Below are 15,964 nucleotides of genomic sequence, written 5' to 3'. Positions count from 1 at the left end.
TAGGGTAGTTCTTGGGCGACAGGCACGCTGCTAGTGGGGTTAGGCCGTAGCCATTGCAGGGGTGCTGGGTGGGGGGGTTAGGGGTGGGGTTTTTTATTTTGCCTTTTTTTTGTTCTATGGCCCCGTTTGTCTTTTCCCTTTCCTTCTACGAGAGATGGGCTGTTTATTTTTCACGGATCCTTTATTGTCTGGGTGTGTTCGCTGGCTTAATTATCCTGTAACATTGTGGACGAGGTCGCGCGGGTGGGATTGCTTTTTGATTGATTAATAGATTGCTTATTTCCTTTTTCCGTTGTGTACTCGTGATGGGCCTTTTACTTTTTACAGCGATTCTTGTTTGTATAGTTCCCCCGCCTGGCCCTGTTCTGTATTTCACTGCGAAACACCTGATGTCTGTATTGCCTACTCTTGTCTTACTGTTAAAATAAAAAAAAAATATTTTTAAAAAAAAAGAACACACTGCAAGCTGGAATGAAGAAAGTTTAAGAATCAGATTAAAACAGTTAAGGCAGGATACTTTGCGAAAGAACTCTTATCAGTTTCAAATCTTTTCCAGACCATCTTTTCTATTATTTTTAATCTGTCTAATCTCCCCTGTGTTTTACATCAGTCGTTATGTGACGATTTGTCAGCCTTTTTTGAGAATAAGATAAAAAAGATTCTCACTACTTTTACTCCAGAATCAAACTTGTTGACTACTTCCCGCTTAGCATTGGAAACCTCAGCCTCTCCGAATGTGGGCTCTATGTTTGTGCTACAGGATGACTTAGTTCTTCTATCAATAAGTGAACTTCTCAGTATTACTACCTCAATTCATCAGCCTCATTGTTATACTTATTACCTCCTAGAGTTTGGAAGTTGCTATCTGACTATCTTGTTGGCGGTTAGCTGCCATTTGCAACCAGTATAAGAACTTCTAAAAAAAGGGTGACCCAATATACCCTTGTAGGTATGGGCAATGAAAAACAGCTCTAAAGGAAATCTCCTAGGGATTTGCTTCTAAATTTCTAACTCAAGTAAGTTATCTGAGTAGAGTCAAAGAGTTGGTCCTAGGATCAAACTTAAGTGTGTCCACAGGACAACCACAACAAATGTTGAAAGGAAATCATATAAGGCACACGGACAATCCTTGTTTGTAATGAAAAAACTGTATTTTCAGTTTTAACATGTTAAAACAAATTGATGTGGTGATATTACATTAGAGAAATAAATCAAATGCAATAGGTCATGAACAGATGTTAGAATCAATTAAACAAAACAGTTCATAACAAACATCAAGTTCCTAAAATAGGGAAAAGCAACAATACACATAGGTGAATAAGTTACTAGAAGAAAAATAAATTTCTTAAGGAGATGATGTAGCGGTCGACGTTTCGGTCTTGACTGCATACGTCTATAAGACCATCCTCACGACGTTTGTTTTATTGCAGGAAAAGCTCCTTTTCTATGTGTGGTCGTTGCAACTGGGACCAAAAATTCCAAATGATTAGCTTAGTCAATCAAGGGAGTTCACGACTGGTGAATGTTTAAAATGTTCACCGGATTCACAATAATGTACGGTAACCTGGATGAATGACGGCTATTTGATAATTTACAAATTTCAAACGGGCAAATCAGGAACCTTGAGGTTCCTGATCGGTTCAGACCCCTCTACGTTTTGGCGTGCGTCTCGGCTTATTCAAAACCATTCTAGCTGCAGTATTCTACAGTACCTGTAGCCTAGAGCGCAGATCTTCTCTGGCCCCAACTAGTAGGGAATTCCCATAGTACAACCTACTCACAATTAACGCCTGAATGAGAGTTTTTCTGGCCTCCACAGGAATCCAGGGAAAGATTTTCCTTAACATTTTCAAGATGCCAAAGCAAGAGCTAAACAATGATTTTACATGCTCTTTGGAAGGAAGGTTGCTATCCAGCAAGATTCCCAGATTCCTGGCCTGCTTAGTTGGGCGGGGACACTCACCCAGTTCGTTCGGCCACCACTCAGGAGTCCATAGTTCCTCCGCCTTCCCGAACAGGAGGACCTCAGTCTTATTAGAATTCAACTAGAGGAAATTGTCCCTCATCCAGGCCGTAATGTTCAACATACAGGTCTTAAATTTGATGTTGGTGATCTCAGGGTCCAGATCGAATGGGATAATCACCTGTGTGTCATCTGCATACGAGATTGTCTCAAATCCAGACGCCCTTATAATTGAAGGCAATGGAGACACGTAAATGTTCAACAACGTTGGGCTCAAAATGGAACCCTGTGGGACCACCTTGTCCACTAGATTACTTGCTGAAAAGAATGGCTCCAGGGTGATATGCTGAGATCTCTTAGACAAGAAGTTTTCCAACCATGCTAGGGCTTGCCCCTCTACACCAATCTCCTGTAGTCTGCAAAGCAGGAAGGAATGAGAGATGGTGTCGAAGGCCGCCGACAGATCTAATAAGACCAACATGGTAGGGGTCCCTTTATCCAAGGACATTCTAATTATGTCCGTTACTTCATCAGGGCCGCCTCCGTACTATGTCCGGCCCGAAAGCCAGATTTGGCGGGATCCAATAGTTTATTCTGCTCTAGGTGACTTGTTAATTGTAGATTAATCAACTTTTCCATCACCTTGACACCACATGGCAGCAGGGATATTGGCCTGTAGTTCTTCATTTCATAAGGGTTGGCTGATGGCTTTTTTAAAAGCGGTCTCACCAAAGCATGCTTCCACTTATCTAGGAAAATGGCTGTAGATAGAGCGATATTACAGACATCCCTCAATGAAGGAGCTAAGGTAGCAGACAAGGCTGGCATGACAAAAGGAGGAGCACAATCTGATTCTGCTCCTGACTTGATTGCTTCCAGGGCTACTTTTATTTGCTCCGTAGTAATAGTGCAGAAGGCTTAGGTAGAGAGGGGATCATCGCCTTTTGGATGGGGAGGTATTATGCTGTTTCCTCCCCCCAGAGAATTATAGATGATACCTATCTTATCTCTGAAGTGACTGGCCACCTTATCACATAGACCTTGCATATGTGGGACCGTAGAACTACTTACAGAGGGGTTCGTAAATTCTTTTAGAATTGCAAACAGTTCCTTCGAGGAATTATTTGCTTCCCCAATCCTCCTGCTTAAGTGTTCCCTTCTGGCGGATTTACAATGGCCCAAATAGGCTCTTTGCGCCTTGACATAAGCCTGCTTATCCCCTGTACATTTTGTCCTTCTCCACTTTTTTTCCCGCCCTCTACAATGAGGCTCTCTGCTTTAGCTCCGCCGAGTTCCAATGGGGCCGGTGCCCGCTTTTCCTTTAGTTTCATCGTTCTTAGCGGCGCAATAATGTCCAAGGCTTTTACCAATGCCCCTTCCCATCTCTCCAAAGCTCTTTTACAGTCCCGGTTCTCTAGCGGTGGGGCTATGAAAGCCTCCCTAAATGCCTCAGGAGTAACTTTCCTCCAAGCCCTCCGCACGCCCTCCTTGTCCCGGTTCGTCAATACCCTTTCTTGATGCGTGAAGGAGAACTTTAAGGCCCAATGATCAGACCATGTTAACTCCTGAGGTGTTTCTACTAAAAGGCTATGGACATTGGTAAAAATTGAGTCCAGGGTGTGCCCTGCCCGGTGCGTCGGCTCCTGTACTCTCGATTTTAGCCCCAATGATTCCATTGCTGAGTGAAGGGCCCTTGCTTCTATATTTGAGGGATCTTCCAGATGATGGTTGAAGTCCCCCACTAATGTGAAATTGTCTGAGTGTAAGATGTGAGGGGCAAGTGTTTCCAAAAGAGAGGCACAAAACAATTGCTTATTTTCCCCCGGGGGATGTATACTACTGTCCCCATCCAACTGGTATCTTTAAAAGAGTCTAGCTGGAACACTAGTAATTCCATGAAAGATGTGAGCACTGAGTCTATCACTTTAATATGATGGGGCGTGCTCGTGGCTACTGCTACCCCTCCTCCCCGTTTACCCACTCTATCTAGTCTGGTAACCTTAAATTCTTCCGGAAATGCCACTGCTAACACAAGGGAGGAGAGGTCATGAAACCAGGTCTCCGTCAGAAGACAAAGGTCGGGCTGCCCTTCTTCCAGAAAGTCCCAAAATTCTCCCGCATGTTTGGAGACTGATCTAACATTCGCATATAACCCCTGACACATTCTTTTACCTAAATGCATGTCTGGCGAAGGGGAAACTCCCTCCCTCGATGACTGGAGGATTAAGGGTGAATGGGTTACCGGCCTACCCCAAAATTCCGACCCCTCCTGTTCCCTCTCCCCCCCCCCATCTCCCACCCCTCCCCATGACATCTACTGTCTGTGTGCTCCTTAACCTATCTCCTTGCCTTAGTGCCAGAAGTTGTTCTCTGGTGTAGGAAACTGGAGTCATCCTTTCTTTAAACCCGGGCAGCACTTCCTGGCAGCCGGCAGCGTCCAGGCGCGGACGGGCGCAGATGGGCTTGCCTTTAGCGCGCCTTTGGCACGCCCGCTGCGCTCCCACGATCTGAGGCCTCATTTATAGCCCCCAGCCTAGGATCGTCCCTGCTCCAATATGGCCACCGCCGCAGGCTGGATGTGCCTCTCCTCGCCCATAAACTCTCTCCACACAAACAACTCTGTTACAGCTGCCGTGGTGGACCGGAGAGTTGCCAACACCCCCACACACAAAATCTCAATAAAACAATTTCCCCCAAAGTCCCCTTAAAAAGAGCACCAAGTGTATTAAAAATTGCCAATTTTTACTACTTTTCGATTTTAGCGTGCTTGAGCTGAACCACAAAGCTGCTTACTGTTGCAGCACACCCGCGTTCTGAGGCCTCTTTTATACCCCCCAGCCTAGGATCGTCCCTGCTCCAATATGGCCGCCGCCGCAGGCTGAATGTGCCTCTCCTCGCCCTTAAACTCTCTCCAAACAAACTTCTCTGTTGTAGCTGCTGCGGTGGACCGGAGAGTTGCCAACACCCCACACAAAAATTCTGAATAAAACAATTCCCCCCAAATTACCCTTAAAAAGAGCGCCAACTGTATTAAAAATTGCCAATTTTTACTAATTTTCACTTTTTAGCGTGCTTGAGCTGAACCACAATGCTGCTTACTGATAACCGATATGTTCCTATGGAACTTAACCCCAAAATATCATACTGGGGACTCTTGACATTGTAGTGGGTATGCCAGTGTCGGTGATGGGTCTTAGTGACATTGTGATTGATTTAGACCAGTTAATGGTGAGACCTGACCAGCTACCAAATTTTCAGATATTATCAATTATTGGCACTAAATTTATGTGTGGATCTCGGACCAAGGTTCCCATATTTAAGAAAACCCATATTGGTGGCCGAGCATTCTCTGTAAAGGCAGCCAGTCTTTGGAACAGCCTGCTGACTTCACTTTACTTTTATCAGCAACCTTTACGCTTTTATGAAAGCCTTGAAGACCTGGCTCTAGAAACTCTAGAGCCTGTATCCGTTTGGACCAGTACCAGATAGCTAGTGCCAAGAAGCCTTTTCAGGCAACAGTTTGCGCTTTACTAGTAGTTTTAATAATAATGATGAAGAGGAGTCAGAATATGCAGCCTTGGTATTCAGCACCCTGACATTTGATTGTGCCGGTCGCCGGGTTCTGAGCACAGCTTTGGGCACTGGCACTTCATTTTTTTGTTTTAACAAATTAAGCACAGTATGGCCTGCTGTTCACACATGGCACCCCAGTAAAAAAGCAGGTGTCTTTCTCAGTTGCTGATCCTGGCTGTTTCGGTACTTTAAAATAATAAAATAAATCACCGATCCAGGAGACACTGGACTGGCCAATCAGAGTGTCGAATGCTAACGTTTTCATAAGGATGTTCTGATAAAGAAAGCTCTACCCTTGATTAAATTTGAAACCATTCTGACTCAAGTGAAAAGTAGTAGTAGTACTACAGCTATTTCATGTAATTTGTGAAAATAGCTAATAAATATGTGCACACTACGTCTAAGTACATTTTTAGAGGGAACACCATTAGGTAGGCCTTAGTTGCAAAGCTCTGTGTGGAAATTCCTGATTCTAACGTACTGAATGCAATATTTCAAATAAAAGGAGCTAGCCACTAATTTTCTGCAGGTTAAGTAGCAATTATAAGATGCTCATTACTCTAGTCTCGTTTGCCCATCGACCCAGTGGCTCTTGAACACCGACGCATGTGCATAGATTTCCTCATGCAGCTGAAAGTCCAGACACGCCACTGCGGGTTGATGCTGTGAGGGATGCACAGGAGCACAGAGTTAGAGCCTCCTAAAGCTAGCTAAATGTTTTACAGGTCCAGGAGAACTGGTTGGCCTACTCTGGATTACACCACTATATGGGAGAGATCACCTTTCCCACCACATCTTTAGAGATGTTCTGTGCTGCTCGGCACTCAAAAGGAAATCCGTTTATCAGACACTGCAGAAAGGACTGGGTACCTCTAACAACACTTCAACCACAAGGGATTTGCCCTGGGGCTGGAATTCTGCTGCCTCTCTGTCCTCAGTTTTTCCCCCTTAAATGACAGAGAGGCAACTGACCACAACTTCTCTTTCAATCAGCAACCTCAGAGGAAACTGATCCCACAAACCTTGTTTGTCATGATAGTTTGGCCAACTGTTGCTGAACCAAAACAGCCGACATCTGTTTCAGCCCATCTATGTTTTTCTTAGCCTTGAACACTGTTGAGTGGCAATTTTGTGCATACCGTAAGACATTAAGGGACCTTCTATGGCCAATCCGAATGTGTTACTCGTCCTCATTCTACGCACACTCTGTACCAAACCATAGGAGGTTTCCCTTCAGTCTGAAAGAATCTTTCTTCTGGATTTCAATATTTCTAGAAACCGTTGGCACCAGGGCTTCAATAGGGCACCATATGTTGTTGGTTGATAACGTGAGGCTGATCTCTGGGGTTGACCATTTGTTGACTGTGGGAGAATAAACCAAACTGGAGGTCTCCAGATCAGGACTCACTCCAGCTGTATAAAGTTCATTTTCCAAAACATCCTTATTCGCTCTTGTCATTCCCCATTCTATCTCTGGATCCGGCTCTTCATGTCTCCTCTTCAATGTTAGCCTTGATTCAATAGGTTGTTTACCCTTTCACTCTCCAGTTAATGATCAGTTTATGTTTCGTTAAAAATGTTGAGGGTGCCTATGGCTCTGCACTCAGGGTTAAAATACCAGCACCTGAATGGGTAAGTATAGTCTTACCATTCAGGAACCGGGGCAAATATATATATATATATATATATATATATATATATATATATATATATATATATATATATATATATATATATATATATATATATATATATATATATATATATATATATATATATATATATATATATATATATATATATATATCTGTGTATGTGTGTGTGTGTGTGTGCATGTGTATGTATTGATTTATAAAAAAAGATGTCAAATACATTTTGTGTCCTTATTTCCAGATACTGAAAAATATTACTTGGTACTCGGAGCGTGTTTTAACAGAGATTTCATTGGGAAGCCTCCTTATATTGGTGGTAATTAGAACCATTCAGTACAACATGACCAGGACCCGGGTAAGAGCAACCCATATCTCTCTGACCATTTCAAAATGTATGTTTGTGTATGCACTAGTGAACTGTGCAATGTGATTTAATATTGTATTCAGTGTTAAGTTATAGGAGTGCTAAGATACAGATATTCAGTAAGTTCACCCATTAAGGGCAAAGTAAACAAACATTGATAAAGCTAATAGAGAGTTCTGTTTCATCATGAAAAGCTTCTGCGTGCTAAGCATGCAGACTGTTTTGTGTCTGAGAGAGAGAGAAAAGTGGGATAGTGCTGCAAGCCACAGGTTCCAATCCTACTAAGATAGCTTTGTGAGTTGATGCCTCTGCTGCAAAGGTCTGCGTGTAACATGGAGGTAACAGGTTCTAATCCCGTCAGCATTGATTTAGCCTTTTATATCTCAGAAATCAATGGAATGAGCACCTTTGAGGTTAGTGAAAGCCACCATTATTACAAAAGTTGTAAAGGTAATTATTAACATAGCATAACATGTATTTGTAAGATGCATGTTCGCCCAAAGGTATCTCAGCGCTGAATAACAGATGTTTATTGTTACCCAACTCAATGGTACTCATTTTATCGACCTCAGAAGGATGAAAAACCGAGTGGACCCACTGGAATCTGAACCTTTGACCATGAGGTTGAATACAGGCCCCCTACAGTAGACGCATTAGTCTACTATGCCACCAGACCCAGCATATTAAGAGGCTGTATAATCCTCACCTGCCATTCTATATGCAATTGATTGTCACTGGCCCCAGGTTGCCAGTTATCCACTTAGCAGCCACACACCGATGCCACTTTGAATCATGCTGGCCACTTTGCAATTCAGGAGAGACATTGAGGGTCAGATGTACTAAACAGTTTAGCAGTTGCAACCCCTTGGATCGCAAAATCATAGTGTTTGTGGCTGCTATAAAGTTTTTTAATATGTAAAAGTCAGTAAAGTTTTACCGGCTCATGAAATAGATTTAAAGATCGATACAAAATCTTAACTTGGAAGGGAGTGTTAAGGGCATACCCTCCATATTGCGATTGTGTACCATATGTATCAATGGTTTGTGACCACAATTCAGGTCGCAAATCATGATAATTTATATACTTCCAAGTTAGGGCGGTAACAGATTCGCAAAGGGGAAGGGCTGTGGTTGGATCCCCTTCCCTTGTGGGATTTGGCGTGGCAGCCTCAGGGGTAGGCCAACTCTCACAGAAATTTTTCAAAAAGAAAACCTTTTTTTTTTTTAAAGCAGCCCTGTTTCTTCAAAGGGAATCAGGTTGCCTTTAAGCATGTTTTCACTTTTGAAATGCATACACAGGGGTTGTAGTCCCCTATCCCTTGCAGACCACTATCCGATCTTCAGGCAATCGGAGTGAGTCACGCTTTGTGACCTATCTTATTAATATTCATTAGACAGGTCGGTTTTCTATCCACTTCGAAACCAAGACATGGAATGACCTCCCTCAATTTATCAGATTCTTCTCCTCACATCTTGAGTTATTTGGTGTAGTTCACGCTGACAACCCATAACTTTTTGTCCACATAAGATATCCACACCAAACCTGCATCTTTTTTCCCCAACATCCTGCTGGGGATTCTAAAAGTACCCAAGGTTTGTGGATTCCCCTGGAGAGGATTGATAAATTACCCAAAATACAGCTACATTTTAGTTTTTGGGGGGAAATGGGAAAAAGTGCTGCAGAAGGATGCATCTAGTTTTTTCCCTGCAAATGGCATCATTAAAGGGTTTGCAGTGCTAAAATCACTATCTTCCCAGTTTTCAGGAACAGGCAGACTTGAATCATGGGGATCGGGGAAGAGTGGAGGGGGCAGCGGTCCCCAGTGGGGGCCCATAAATGGGCGGTCGACGGGGGAGCGCCAGCGCTTCTTCAGTTGGTGGATGCTAGGATGGAAAGGTTCCGACCTCCTCACACGATTACCATGGCTGAGGACGGAACTGTTCTGTCCATACCACCCAAGGGGTTAAAGCATCTTGCCACTGCTGAACTTTCCCGATTGAAAAACTCAGCCAAGTGGAAGGCATTAGGTTTTCTCCTATTTTTTCCTTTTCAGGCACACTTATTTACCGTCCCCCTGGTGCAGTTGGGGAGGATTTGAACTCTTTAGGGGAAGCTTTGGCACCTTTTTATGTGAAATTTGCAAATTTCTCCGTTCTGGGTGATTTTAATGTGCAGGTGGATAACCTGAATGAATATGAAAGAGTCTATTAGTTATAGATTCCTTACCTTAGAATTACCTTAAGGTGTCAGACTGGATCCGGAGAATTTTTCCTCAGCCGTACCCCTGCTCCTCGGTAGGTAGCGTTGGTCGACTCCATGTTGGTCCCAGTCAGGCGTGGTTCCTCAGTGCTACTGACATAGAAATCGTTTTACCCAGTGAGTCGACGGTGTCCAGCATACATCGGATGGTGAACTTTGCTGCGTCTCTACCTTCTGCGACCGCACGGGAGAGTGTGGCCCGGGACTCCTCCGGGCACTGTGACAGCACTTGCGCAACGGTGTCTCACAGAGAGTGGGTGTAACGGACCAAGAGACATGCGGTGTTCACCGACCGCAGTCCTAAGCTGGCGGAAGAAAACATCTTCTTCCCAAGATGGTCCAGCTTCTTGGAGTCCCTATCAGGAGGAGCAGTAGGGAACGTACCTTTGGATGTTGAGGCTTGGACACCCAAGCTCTCTGGAGTAGGGTGTTGGGAGAGGAAAATTGGGTCGCCCAGGGACGGGCGGTGGCGTCGGGCTATCATCCTATCCACAGAAGCCCATGTGCTGGGTTTGGACTAAGTGCCCAGAAGGGTGTCTGTCAGGGCCACATTGAACGGCAACAGGGGCTCCGAAGAGGCCGCTGCCAGCTGAAGCACCTAAGTCTAGAAATTAGTCCTGACTGCCACCGTAGGAAGCTCAAGGCCCAAGGCCTCAGCCACCCAACGCAACTACACAGCACAGGATGCTCCCTCCTCCGTGGCCACGTAGGGGGAGAAAGCATGCCAAAGTCTGGGGAGGTATCCAGAACACTAGCCTTAACCAATTCCTCTCTCCAGTCCGGCTCTTCAATAGACCCCTCACAGTCCTCCTCACTCTCTCCTGGCTGCCACTCAGGGCTCCGTGTCTAAGTCGAGGGGGATGCCGGGGTCGACGCCGGCCAGGGGCACAACTGGCGTCAGAAGTGGCGAAGGCATCGTCAGAGGTATCGGTGCCAGAGGACGTGTCGTGAGGTCGACCGGCATCCATCCGGATCCAGGCCTGTATCTCTTGGGGCCCTGCGACACAAAGGCCGGAGCCGCCGGCATCGAAGGCCGAGAGCCCCCAGATGAGTTTGCGCGGCCTGAAGGTGCGCCGGGAGATTCCGGCTGTCCAAAAGATGGAATGGAGGGTTTTGTAAAATGCACAAAGCTGGGCAGAGGCCGCTCCGGCGCCGGGAAGGGAGGGAAGTTTGGAGCCCACGCAGTAGGCAGCGTAGGCTGAGCCAAAGGACAACAACCTTCCATGTCTCGTCGGCCTACGGACGGGGAGAAGGCAAAGAGCAACGGTGCTTCTTCGCCTTCTTCTTGTGCTTCGACTTACCTTAAGACGAAGTCTTTGATGAGGAGTGATAGTGGTGACTCCGTGACCGGTCCCGCGTCCTCCCTCTCGACTGGGACCTCGAGTGGCGTGGAGCTGACTGCTGGACCTCCAGAAGTTAGGACGACTCTCTGTTGGAAACTGACCCATAAAAATGAATTTGTTATGGCCTTGCAGAATTCTCAGCCTAAACTTTCAGACACTCCGGACGAGGGTTGGTCTTCAATCGCCAACTGCTCTCCTGCTCAGCTATTTACTAACTGGCCTTAAAAAAAATCGCTGACAGATTGAGATTGTGCAAAATTAGAAAGTCAGATAACTCTGCTCATGAAACCTTCAAGATTGTAAAGTAATTTCTCTACCCCAAAGCAGGTTGCACCAGGATGTTCGTGTCCCACGAGATATTTTTTTTAATAAAATAGAGAACATTCAATCTTCTCTCGCTAAAGAGGATCTGGTTGCTTTTTCTCAGGATTAGGGTTTAAGGCCTTATGCCACTTACATTGTATCCAGCTCTGATTAGATCTCATTAGAGGAATCGCGGAAGGCAATTTTACAGTGTAAATCTGAAAGAAACACGTAGTGATAGATTCCTTACCTTAGAATTACCCTCAGGCGTCAGACTTGATCCGGAAAGTTTCTCGTCAGCAGTACCCCTGCGAGTCGTCGTGCGGCTCCGCGTGTGTCGTTGGTGCCGGGATGACGTCGCCGGAGCTACGTAGATGCGCCCATGCGCGCTGACTTCAGTTCTTTCTTTTTCCGCGCCAGCAAGCGCAGATCCGGGAAGAGGAAGTACCCCCAGTCACTTTCTGACTGAGTTTTTTTAGGCTTTTTACCTCAGCTTTTTGAGTCAATCGACTCCTGGTGTCGTAGGGATGCCCGGGTTCAAGAACTGTGGGGACTGTCACCGCATGATGTCAGTGACGGACCCACACCGCGTGTGTCTCTACTGCCTGGGGCGTGACCATGCCCCCAAATCGTGCCCCGACTGCCGGGCCGTGGCACCGAAGACTGCGGGAGCTGTCCCAAAAGTTGCTTGAAGTCCGGAAGTCGGCTCCACGCCGCTCGTGGTCCCGGTCCCATGGGTGGTCGAGGGACCGGTCGCGGAGTCGTCACCATCATTCTTCTGGATCTAAGTCCTCGCACTTGAGGTCAGGTAAGTAGATGCATTCCAGTAAGAAGTCAAAGAAGCATTGTTGCTCTTTGACTTCCCCTCGCCCGTCGTGCAACGCCGCTGAGGGTGTGGTCGGTGCACCCCCGCGGCTCCAGCTGAGCCTGCGACGTCGCACCCGGTCTACCCCCCCATTCCCGGGGGCGACGCCTGCTCAGGTGCAAGAGTTTCTTGCTGCCATGGCCCGACTCTTTGGGCCATCTGGCTCAGCCGGTGCGCCTGAGGGCCCCACGGGCCCAACTTGGGGTCCTGCTTTGCCCTCTCTGGTGGCTCCAGCCCCAGTGTCGCCATCGGCTCCTGCCCGACGCCGCAGGCCCCCCAAGGATCCGGGATCTGATCCCGATCGATGCCGGTTAACCTAGGGAGGGAGCCAGTTACGCAGTGGTGTTGCATAGGGCAGCCGAGGCTCTCCAACTCCAAATCCCTACAGTGGCCGTCAAGACTAATCTCCTGACAGAAGTGCTCCAACTGGCGGCTACCTCTTCGGAGCCTTCGCTGCCTTTTAATGAAGCACTATCCGACGTTCTTTTGGGCATCTGGTCCAGGCCCAACACAGGGGCTCCTGTGGATAGGAACGTGGCCTGACTCCATCGCCCGGCTCCGGGTGACCCTCTTTCTTACCCAACACCACACCCCCGAGAGCTTGGTTGTCCAACCCTCTACATCCCAAAACGCATTCCCTATCGCACCTCCATATAGGGAATCCAAGAAGGTGGATCAGTTTGGTAAGAAACTGTTTTAATCTGCCAGCTTAGGGCTGCGGTCGGTGAACACCACATGCCTCTTGGGCCGTCATACCCATTCTCTGTGGGACACCGTTCCGCAGGTGCTGCTTAACTGCCCGGAGGAGGCCCAGCTAGTTCTTTCCCAGGCGATTGCGGCCGGGAGAAACGCAGCAAAGTTCACCATACGTTGTGGGCTAGACACCGCCGACTCACTGGGCAGGTCCATTTCCACGACTGTGGTGCTTCGGCGCCACGCCTGGTTGAGGACAACTGGCTTCGCAGGGTATGTCCAGAACACTCTGATTGACATGCCCTGTGATGGCATTCGCCTTTTTGGCCACAAGGCAGATAGTGCGTTGGAGCGCTTCAAGGACTCCCGAGCTACGGCCAAGTCCTTGGGCCTGTTGGCCGTTTGGCCTCCTCCGCCTTCTGCTTTTCGTTCTTTTGTGGCTATGGAAGGGGCGCCTTACAACGTTCGCAGAGCCACAGACCCCAGCAGCAACAACCTCAGCGTGGTCACGAACGTGGGAACCGGCGAGGCGGTTCAGGGGGCCAGCGGACGGGTCAGTCTACTTCCACCCCTGCAGCATCCACTTAAAAGCCTTCCTAGTCCGACCTTTAAGGCCCATCGATGCCAGTGGGTGGACGAATACGCCATCATCTCCACCACTGGTGCAATATCACTTAGGACAAGTGAGTGCTGCAAATTGTCCAAAAGGGCTACTCCCTCCCCTTCGAGACAACCCCTCCAGCCATGCCACCTCAGTACCACTGCATGTGCGATTCACGGTAGGCCACCAGCACTTTCAGTTCACCGTGCTCTGCTTTGGCCTTACCAGCGCCCCTCGGGTGTTCACGAAAGTGATGGCGGTGGTCGCAGCTCGTCTGCTCAGATCAGGGGTTTCAGTCTTCCCCTGTCTCGACGACTGGCTGTTGAAGGCGGGCTTGCCCCAGGCAGTTGTCTCCCACCTCCAGACTACGGCCGACCTCCTGCATTTGCAGGGGTTCTCCATCAATGTGCCGAAGTCGCACCCGATTCCCTCAAAGAAGCTCCTTTTCATTAGAGCGGTTCTGGACTCGGTGCAGTTTTTGGGTTTATCCTCCCGAGCTGCGAGTCCGGGATATTCAGGCTATGATTCCGATCTGTCAGCCTCTGTCCTGGGTTTCGGTCAGGATGACCCTTAGACTACTGGGTCTGCATCCTGCTGGTGGATCATGCCAGATGTCATATGTGTGCTCTGCAGTGGAACCTGAAATTCCAGTGGGCACAGCATCAGGGCAACCTGTCCGATCACGTCCAGATCTCGGAGGGCACTGCACATCAATTGCAGTGGTGGCTCACGAATCGTGATTGGGTCAATGGCAGATCCCTCTCCCTTCCCCAACCGGAACATACAGTTGTGACAGACGCGTCCCTTCTGGGACGGGGCGGCCACATGGGGGAGACGGAGATCAGAGGCCTCTGGTCTCCAGCGTAGTCCAGGCTCCACATCAACCTTCTGGAGCTTCGGACGATCCGACTTGCACTGAAGGCATTCCTTCCCTCTGTCATGGGGAGAGTAGTGCAGGTGTTCACTGACAACACCACTGCCATGTGGTACTGCAACAAACAGGGCAGGGTGGGGTCGTGGACCCTTTGCCAAGAGGCTCTGCGCCTCTGGGCTTGGCTGGAACATCAGGGCATGTCCCTGGGGGTTCAACACCTGGCAGGTTCTTTGAATGCCAGGGCGGACAAACTCAGCCGCCGGTGCATGTTGGCTCACGAATGGCACTCGGACGTGACGCAAGGTCTCTTTCAGCAATGGGGAGTGCCTTGGTTAGATCTGCACGTTAGAATTTCCAAGGTGGCACTTGCTCGGTGACGCTTTTCGTCACGAGTGGTGTTGCGGTTTGTTGTACTCCTTTCTGCCTATACCACTTCTGCCCAGAGTGCTGAAGAAGATCAGGCACGACCGGGCCCAAGTCATTCTTGTGGCTCCGGACTGAGCTCTAAGAGTATGGTATCTCGAGCTACTCAGTATGAGCATCGATCACCCGATCCGTCTGCCTCTTTGGGAGGATCTTCTGTCGCAGCAGCAGGGGACGGTCTTCCACCCGAACCTGTCCAGTCTCCACTTCCTTGCGGTGAGATTGAGCGGCGGCAGTTGACGTCTTTCGACCTGCCTCACGAAGTCTGTAATGTTATCTTGGAAGCCAGGCGTCTCTACACTAAGACGGCATACGCCTGCAGGTGGAATAAGTTTGTGGCATGGTGCACAGCAAAGGATGTGCCTCCCCTTTTTGCCTCTCTTTCAGAGGTTCTTCTTTTTCTTCTCTATTTGGCCCAGCAGGGCTCTGCTCTGGTCACTATCAAGGGCTATCTCTCGGCCATTTTCACCTTTTTAAGGCTTCCAGATCAACCTTCCCTTTTCAAGTCCCCTGTTGTAAATAGATTCTTGACCATCACTTTGCCCACCTTCTTTCCGCCTCTGCAGCCCTCAAAAGAGGAAGAGAGGCTCTACCGACTGGACCCAAACCGTGCGCTCTCTTTCTATCTGGACAGCACACAACAGTTCCGGGTGGATGACCAGCTCTTTGTTGGCTACGTGGGCGCCCAGAAAGGTCTGGCTGCGCACAAGCGGACCATCTCTCGGTGGGTCGTTCTGTGCATAAAGGTTTGTTACTCCTTGGCTAAATAGGAGCCTCCGGTTGGGTTGAGCGCCCTCTCTACCAGGGCGATGGCAGCCACTACTGCTCTGGGACGGGGAGTTCCCTTGCATGACATCTGTCAGGCAGGTACGTGGGCCTCGCTGCACACGTTTACCAAGCACTACTGCCAAGTCCGGAGAGACGGCTTCTTCGGGCGTTCTGTTCTCCAGGACTTTCTGGTGTCATCTTGGTTCGCAGATCCACCTCCTGGGTTGATATTTCTGGGCTATCTATTCTAATGTAAGGAATCTATCACTACGTGTTTCTTTC

The 15,964-nt window shown here is 48.2% G+C and overlaps 1 protein-coding gene across 2 annotated transcripts in view; it reads left to right on the top strand.

Annotated features, from left to right (window-relative positions):
• DYM (dymeclin) overlaps positions 1 to 15,964 on the top strand; it is a 1,345,000-nt gene that overhangs the window by 801,765 nt on the left and 527,271 nt on the right. For both annotated transcript variants that reach the window (XM_078674786.1, XM_078674785.1), the window contains exon 12: positions 7,430 to 7,543. In XM_078674786.1, coding sequence (XP_078530912.1) covers positions 7,430 to 7,543 — 114 coding nt within the window. The remainder of the gene's footprint in view (positions 1 to 7,429; positions 7,544 to 15,964) is intronic.

This window comes from Lissotriton helveticus, chromosome 2_1 (assembly GCF_964261635.1).
Source record: "Lissotriton helveticus chromosome 2_1, aLisHel1.1, whole genome shotgun sequence".
NCBI classification, from domain to species: Eukaryota; Metazoa; Chordata; class Amphibia; order Caudata; family Salamandridae; genus Lissotriton; species Lissotriton helveticus.
The sequence above is the reverse complement of the archived record's forward strand: the minus strand, read 5'-3'. Positions and strand labels throughout refer to the sequence as shown.